The 7,592-nt window shown below is 56.7% G+C and overlaps 1 protein-coding gene across 4 annotated transcripts; it reads left to right on the forward strand.

The window, feature by feature from the left end:
* Positions 1 to 1,103: 1,103 nt before the first annotated feature.
* On the forward strand, positions 1,104 to 7,121 carry ATXN7L3 (ataxin 7 like 3). Of its 4 annotated transcripts, none has more exons than XM_006167365.3 (12): positions 1,104 to 1,284; positions 1,576 to 1,708; positions 1,906 to 2,077; positions 2,248 to 2,345; positions 2,532 to 2,554; positions 2,880 to 2,925; positions 3,072 to 3,157; positions 3,466 to 3,534; positions 3,798 to 3,841; positions 4,106 to 4,177; positions 4,267 to 4,424; positions 4,528 to 7,121. In XM_006167365.3, the coding sequence occupies exons 1-12, from the start codon at positions 1,234 to 1,236 to the stop codon at positions 4,674 to 4,676; spliced, it is 1,101 nt and encodes a 366-aa protein (XP_006167427.1). In that variant the 5' UTR covers positions 1,104 to 1,233; the 3' UTR covers positions 4,677 to 7,121. The 4 variants fall into 4 exon arrangements, with proteins under 4 accessions (XP_006167427.1, XP_006167428.1, XP_006167429.1 ...); XM_006167366.3 differs by having other exon boundaries at positions 1,105 to 1,284; positions 2,859 to 2,925; positions 3,129 to 3,157; XM_006167367.3 differs by having other exon boundaries at positions 1,109 to 1,284; positions 3,129 to 3,157.
* The last annotated feature ends 471 nt before the right edge of the window (positions 7,122 to 7,592 follow it).

A 7,592-nucleotide genomic window follows, 5' to 3' on the forward strand; every position in this document is an offset into this window, starting at 1 on the left:
TCTCTCCCCCTGTCGGGGCCCCCCTGGGGCGGGGAAGGGCCGGCCGGGGAGGGGGCGCGGGGCCTTTGTTAGGGAGCCAGGCCCCAGCCCCCGGGACAATAGAGACACCCTCCCAGACTCCTCTCCCCGCCGGCCGGGGCTGTTGGCGGTGGGCAAGGAGAGGGGCCGGGGCGCGTCCCACTCTGCCCACTCTCCGGGGGTCGGCCTGTCCCGTACCGGCGCCGGCCTCCGGCAGCTCGGCTCTCCCCCCCCCAGTCGGTATGATGCAGCAGCAGTGCCGCAGGGACGGGGGAAGAGCCGAGGCCCGGTCTCCTACCCTTCCCAGTGCCCCTGGCTCATTCGTCAGTCCCCACCCCACTCTAGGCCAGCGACTCCTTAAACTCGTACCCACCGTTCAGAGGGGCCCCGGACTGTGGGCGCTCTTTCTGAATCCTTTGGTGGGGGTTCCTGGACTTTGGGGCTCTTGGAGAGACTTCCGGGCTGCTCCTGAGGGAGGGAGAGTGGTTATCGGAAAGAACAGATAAGGGGAGTGCCCACTCCTGGCATGCCATCCCACCGCCTCTACACCTCTCTTGCTCAGGGTGGCTAGAAACGTCCCTTTAGTGCTAGGCGTCTATGGGCTCTGCCCCTTTTCTGGAGTGACAGGCTTATTTCAAGGGACAGCAGAGTGGGGTGAAGGTTTTAGGGTCTTAGGGCCATTCCTACTTCTGGTAGCAGTACCCCCCCAAGTGGACATCCTGGCTGAAAGCAGAGGTGACTCTGAGGAGAGCCTTTAGGGAAGGGGGTTGTATTGAGGAGTCTGTGCAGTTCTTTGCCACACCCTGTGGGTTTGCTTTGAGGCCTGAGAGTTCCTTCTCCTCCCCCTGCTGCATTGCACCATGGGTATCAAAGAGGGGTTTGAGTTTTGGGGACCTGGGGTGAGCTGCTGCCTCCTATAGATCCAAACTGATTGGCAGTGGAGCCCGGGGCCTGAGTGCAGGCCTGGGGCCTGAGTGCAGGCCAGCTTTGGGTCTCAGGCCCTGAAGGACCATCCATACTCACTGAGCCTGGGCCCTGGGGAGGGAGGTACCCTGATGGCAGGATTATGCGCTGGGCAGCGAGGTGGGGAGGGGAGGTGACAGTCTTCAGAGGTGCCTTGGACTCAGACCAACACCCCCACCCCCATGTGTGCAGCCGTGTTGCCGCCCGCTGTGCTATGAGCAGTCAGAGCGCCGTCTCCACAAGAGTTTACAAATGAAAATGGAGGAAATGTCTTTGTCTGGCCTGGATAACAGCAAACTAGAGGTGAGGGCTCCCCCACGTGTGCCTCTAGTTCTTTCTCTTGATGTCTCTACGTTGCTATATCTGGCATCCACGCCAAAGAGGAATTTGGGTAGTCAGCCTTGTTCCTTAAAGGGAATGGCCAGCTGAAAAGGCCCAAGGATCTGGAAGAAGAAAGAACACAAAGTCAAGATGGGGAAAATGGCAAAGCATGATTTTTGGCTGGGGACAGTTGGCAGATTTAGTTGGTGAAAGTTGCAGTCAGTCCGGGGGGCTGTGACTCTTGTGACTGTGGATGTTCTCCCTGGGGCCTAGGCCATCGCTCAGGAGATATACGCGGACCTGGTCGAGGATTCTTGTTTGGGCTTCTGCTTTGAGGTACACCGTGCTGTCAAGTGTGGCTACTTCTTCCTGGATGACACGGACCCTGATAGCATGAAGGATTTTGGTGAGCTTCACGGTTGGAGGAGAGCAGTTTTAGCTCTGCCCTGGGAGTGCTGAGTTCCTTCTCTGGAAACTGCCCTAGGCAGAGTCTGGAGCTCCTGTGAGCTTAGACGGGGTTTGAAGAGGCCATGGCACCATGGGTGGGAAGAAGAGGTGAGGGTCCCTGGCCTGCCCTGATCGCCACGCCTCTCCTGTCCCCAGAGATCGTGGACCAGCCGGGGTTGGACATCTTTGGACAGGTTTTCAACCAGTGGAAGAGCAAGGAGTGCGTTTGCCCCAATTGCAGCCGCAGCATTGCTGCTTCGCGCTTTGCACCCCACCTGGAGAAGTGCCTGGGAATGGGTCGGAACAGCAGCAGAATTGCCAACCGCCGGTGAGGTCCTCTCCCCCACTACAGCCAGAGCGGCAGCCTGTGCCATGGTGTAGTCCCTGGGGCCATCTGTAGGGCACAGAGGGTGGGTCGTCCTTGCTCCCCTCTACCTCTGAAGCTGGAGGCAGGGAGGGCTGGCCTTCTTGACCCTTTCTCTCCCCTACTCTTGGCAGGATTGCCAACAGCAACAACATGAATAAGTCTGAGAGTGACCAAGAGGATAATGATGACATCAACGACAATGACTGGTCCTATGGCTCAGAGAAGAAAGGTGTTTGGGGATCTGGGGACACTCAGGGGACATCGGGATGAGGTGGGCAAGCAGGAATTGGGTATACAGTGATCACCAGTTGTTTTCTGGAGTGATGGGGGGAGAGTGTAGTTTTGTACTTTGCTTTAGGCACCCTTGGATCAAGAGCTTCAGGTAACCCCACTCTTTATCCTCTCTCCCCCACAGCCAAGAAGAGAAAATCAGATAAGGTAAGAGCTGGGACAAGCATGGTGGAAATTTGGGCAAAGGACAAATCCCCTCCCCTTTGGGCAGGGAGTCCTTGGGTGTCTTGTCTCAAGTCTGAGGTCATTGAAGACCTCTCTGGGTGTTGGGATGAGGGTGTCTTTGGTGGGCAGGGGGTACAGCAGAGGCCTTGAGGGATGGGGATGGGGATGTGGGTAGACAGGCCTCTTACTTGGGAGGAAGAATAGGAATTTGAGGATGTTTCTTTGTCAAATCTTTTTTCCTTCCCTGGGTTCTCGGCTCCCCCTTATCGTTACCCTTTCCCCAAAGCTATGGTATCTCCCATTCCAGAACCCCAATTCCCCTCGAAGATCCAAGTCTTTAAAACACAAAAATGGTAAGTAGGGCTAGAACACTGCAGTGCTTTTAGCTGTGTTTTCTGGGACTCATTGCTGGGGGTTGGGGGGGCAGAGGGAGTGGGGGTGTTGAGGGGAGGGCCTGTGATCCTTCTGTCACCCCCACTTCCTTTCTGGTTATTTTCAGGGTTCTCTGTCTGTACCTCTGCATCAAACACCCTTCCCCTTCTTTTTTCTTCTTCAGGGGAACTTAGCAATTCGGATCCTTTTAAGGTGAGGAAAGGCTGCCCCTCATATTCCCTCTCATGGTCCTTGTTGGGGGTTGGTTGGGATTTGGACAATGGAGACTGGAGTGCTGACAGCCAGGAGCACTAGAAGGGATGTCTGAGTCTTGTGTGGCTCTGTTCCTTCTGGGTCCTAGCCCCTTGTCTGCTCTAGGATGAAAGGAATCACTTGGACACTGCTAGGCAGTCCCAAAGCCTCCCACTTAGAAAAGGATGAGAGAAACTGGTTCTCCATGCTCACTGTGCATCCCATTTTTTGCTTCACCTCTCTAACTTGGACTTCTGGTTCTCCCACAGTATAACAACTCAACTGGGATCAGCTATGAGACCCTGGGGCCAGAGGAGCTGCGTAGCCTGCTCACCACGGTGAGGGACCAAAGAAGGGGAGGTCTGTGGGAGTGGGCTGGAGCCTTGGGCAGTGGCCTGGAGAGGCTGGCGACATAGCAGTCAAAGCCATGTGGTCCTCTCTCTGGAAGTACGGTTTTAGCCCACAGTGGTCTGGCCCCGTCTGCTCTGGACACCTCAGGGCTATTTCTGCGTGTGCAATCTAGCATTTTACAGAAAGGAACTTCTAGTGTCTAGAGTAGGGTCCCCTCCATCCCTCCTTTCAGCTTATATTCCTCTTCCAGCAATGTGGGGTGATTTCTGAACACACGAAGAAGATGTGCACAAGGTGAGCACAGAACCTAGAAAGGGGGCCCAGGGGCCCTCCTGCCCACTCACCCTGGGCATGGGTCGGGAGTACCCCTGGACTTGAGCAGTGGGGCTCCCGCCCTTCCCCTCCCCTCCTCCAATGGTCAGGCCTTAGGCCACAGTCTTGGGGCTCTCCATTCCCTGTCTGTGTCCATCCTCCCTCCTCTGCTAAGGAAGGGGCTTTACCCAAGTTCCTCAGAAACTTCCCTGCCTTTTCAGAGCCTGATGATTCTGTCCCCACCAGGTCCCTGCGGTGTCCCCAGCACACGGATGAGCAGAGGCGTACTGTGCGGATTTATTTCCTTGGGCCCTCAGCGTAAGTGACCCTCCGAGAAGGGCGGTGGTGGCGGCCGGTTGTGATAGTCGTCGGTTTCCTTCAAGCCCTCTGGCTCCTTCCCTTCTCAGCGTCCTTCCGGAGGTGGAGAGCTCCCTGGATAACGACAGCTTTGACATGACCGACAGCCAGGCCCTGATCAGCCGACTTCAGTGGGACGGCTCCTCTGATCTCTCACCCTCTGATTCAGGCTCCTCCAAGACGAGCGAAAATCAGGGATGGGGTCTAGGTACGTGATGTGGTTGGGCTCCAGGGTTACTCATCCTGTAGCCGTGGGCCACCCCTCTCCTGCCACTACTCTACCTTCATCCCTTGTGCCTCTTTTTCTATAGGTACCAACAGCTCCGAGTCACGCAAAACCAAGAAAAAGAAATCCCATCTGAGCCTGGTAGGGACTGCCTCCAGCCTAGGCTCCAACAAGAAGAAGAAGCCAAAGCCACCGGCACCCCCGACGCCCAGCATCTACGATGACATCAACTGACTTGGGTGCAAGGGATAGCCTTTGGCTGAGCAGAGCCCTCTCTCCTGACCCCCACCCAGGTGGCAGAGCCTGGCGAATGGACGGCTGCTGGGGGTTTGGGCTTGGGAAGCTTGGTGGGCCAGGCGGGCAGGGGATCCAGTTACATGCCCCTGGGGGGCATCAGGGTCCTCTGCAGTGGAGCACGACCCCTCGGCGTGCAGGACTCAGACCTGGACATATTATGCCTTGGACATAAGTTCGGTGGGGAGGCAGTTTTCCTATTTATTCTGTGAGTTACTGGATGTCCAGCCAGGCCAGGGGCCTGACCTGGGCACTGTGCCAGGGCACTGCCTGCCCCCCACCCCAGGAACTGGACTAAGCCCTGCCGAGGGGCACTGTGGCTACCCGGGAGGCTGTGGGTTCTAAGTTGAGCCTGGAGGGGCCTCTCCTGGCTGCCCTCAGCAATGTGAATGGGTCCGGTGCTTGGAGCTGAGGGGCAGGGCTGGGCATGTCCTGTCTGTGTGCAGAGTCCTATCAGATGCCCCCAATCCCAGGGGCAGGCAGGCACACAGTGCTGCCTGCTAGGGTGGGCGTCCAGAACTGCCGCCGCCTTCCCTGCCCCTCACAGGGGCAGCCCTTTCCCCTCAGTCCCCACGGGCCTCCTTGGCAGCAGGAGCTGTCCTTTTGTTGTTGGGTGCCAGGAAAGGGCCTCCAGCCTCTACAGCTTCAAGGAATGGGAAAGGGGAGGGTAGGAAGAGGGAGCTGTGTATCAAAATTACTCCCCCCCTCCCTCTCCTCCCTGACCCAGGGCTGGTGAGGACTGGGGCCCCAAGGTGAGAGGGAACGGTGCTGCTTTATTTGAAATGTTTTCTTACCTCATTCCCTGCCCCAGGAAGGGGCCCAGCCTCACCCTCCTGGGGTTGCCCCATGATCCTCCCGCCTACCCTGCCCCACTGCCCTGCAGGGGCAGCCTGAGTTCCCAGCTGCTGCTTGCCATCCCTTCACCTTGACCAGCTTTGGTTCCTCTCTCAATGCTCCTGCCTCCAAAGCCTGCCCTGTGTCCCCTTCCTTAGCCGCTTTTAAGTTATTTATTCTGTACTTGTGGTTCCGGGCTCTGAGGAAAATCCTGATCTTGTACCTCTCCCCCTTTGCTAGAAGTGGGGTGGGAAGAGGGTGGTCTCTGTGCTTTGGGTTGTCAGCAGGGGAGAAGAGGCGTCCCTGCCCCTCTGTGGGACTGTTATGCCAGTGTGCCCACTTGCCTGGTCTACATCTGATGAGATGTACCGTCCCACCCTGCGCGGGCACCACCTCTCCCAGGAGCCGAGCTGGAAGACCGCAGTCTGGGCTGGGAACAGAGCTGACTGACAGGGGGGACAGAGTTGACCCTGAGCCAAGTTCTCTGGCACTTGCTGGATGTGTCCCCTGCCCTCCTCCCAGGAGGAGCCATCCCACATTTGGGTAGAAAGTACCCAGGACTGGTTGGACTGATTTGGGTTAGGGACCCTAGAGGGTTAAGGGAACAACAGAGATAGGGCTGCAGTGTCCTGTCTGGAACCCCAATCTTCCCTGGGGTTATTCTGATTGTGGCCGATGCCTGGTTACAAATTGGTTTTTAACCCAAGAATTGTGCTTATTTTTTAAAAGCCAAACAAATTTTGGCAGGAGTTAGAATAAATCCTGGGGCCTGGGTTCCTCTGTTCTTGGCCCTCTGCAGAGGGAAAAGAGGATCTCAGTGAGCCTCCAGCCTGCTTCCAAGGGAGGTCTTGGGAGGAGGCTGAAGGTGAAGGGAGGAAGGCCGGGGGGCCACTCTCCCTTCCATGAGGCAGCTGCAGCTCAGGCCCTAATACCTTTTCCCCTCTGGCCTCTCCCTTTCCCCCTTCTAGTTGGAGGAGGGAGAAGGGAAAAGTAGTTTGGGAACTGGTTTGTCCACATAAACTTCCCCGTTGTTCCTTGGCCACCCTCAGGGCAGAGCCCCCTGCCCAGGTTGGGTAAGAGATGGGCTTGGTCCAGCAGGGACCCTGAGGGAACAGACCCCTTTCCTTCTGGGGAGAGTGTGCCCCCCTACCATGTAGTTGAACAGGGGCTAGGAGCTCCCCACTCCCCTCCCTCTAACAGCAGGCTGTGTGGGTTTCAATTCCCATCCTTCCCACCCTGGCTAGGTGTCGTCCACCCTGTATCCTATCATGTGTCTGAGTGTGTGGGGGGGGTTCTGTACTAATTTCCATGGCCGGTGGCTTTTCCTTCCATGCATCACTCCCCCCCGCATGCCCAGGGGCCACCCGCCTGGCATTACCGCATGCTGGGGTCATTGGGGGAGGGGGGTGGGGCTCACGCTGTCCTGTGGTCTTGAGATTTTTATTTTTGCATATGTAATCCATCCTGTACAGGTAGCTAACTTTGTAAACGCTGTGTATTCCCTCTGCCCCCATGGCTGCTGGTGTAAATAAACTGCATCTCCCGTTGGTAGCCCCAGCCTACCCACCCTCATTACCATGTTGCTGGGGGCAGAGCAAAGCTATTCTCTAAGGTCACAGAAGGAAGCTCCACTGCCACAAAATGGAACTTTATTCAGTCACAGACACTGACCCTCCATCCAAGAGGCCCAGAGGCAAGGGCCTAGGGCCTAGTGATCCATACCCACAGCTTGTCCTTGGAGCTGGGCAGGGTAGGGCGCTGGCCAAGGGCCAATGCTGTCTTGCTTACAGCCTTAGGCCTAGGGTAGTAGCAGCTGTGGACTGGCCTCTCCCAATGCTGGGGGCTTGGCTTTGTGCCCCAACCCCCTTCCTGACCGAGCTCTATAAAAGACTATTTAAAAAGAAAAAAAAAATGCAAGCAAAAGTGCTTTGAAAGAAAGAACACAGGAACTTTCCAGAACAGAGAATACCCTATTCCTGCTACAGGGTTGTAGAGGGAGAAGGAGAAGGCTGAGAGGTGCCT

Source organism: Tupaia chinensis, unplaced genomic scaffold (assembly GCF_000334495.1).
Source record: "Tupaia chinensis unplaced genomic scaffold, TupChi_1.0 Scaffold144741_1, whole genome shotgun sequence".
In the NCBI taxonomy this organism is placed as follows: Eukaryota; Metazoa; Chordata; class Mammalia; order Scandentia; family Tupaiidae; genus Tupaia; species Tupaia belangeri.

Excerpts from the sequence above, each read along its gene's own strand:
- ATXN7L3 (XM_027767838.1), top strand. The coding sequence starts at position 1,234 with ATGAAAATGGAGGAAATGTCTTTGTCTGGCCTGGATAACAGCAAACTA. Across the intron at positions 2,346-2,531 it reads CTATGGCTCAGAGAAGAAAG|CCAAGAAGAGAAAATCAGAT; the intron begins GTGTTTGGGGAT and ends TCTCCCCCACAG. Across the intron at positions 3,535-3,797 it reads TGCGTAGCCTGCTCACCACG|CAATGTGGGGTGATTTCTGA; the intron begins GTGAGGGACCAA and ends TTCCTCTTCCAG.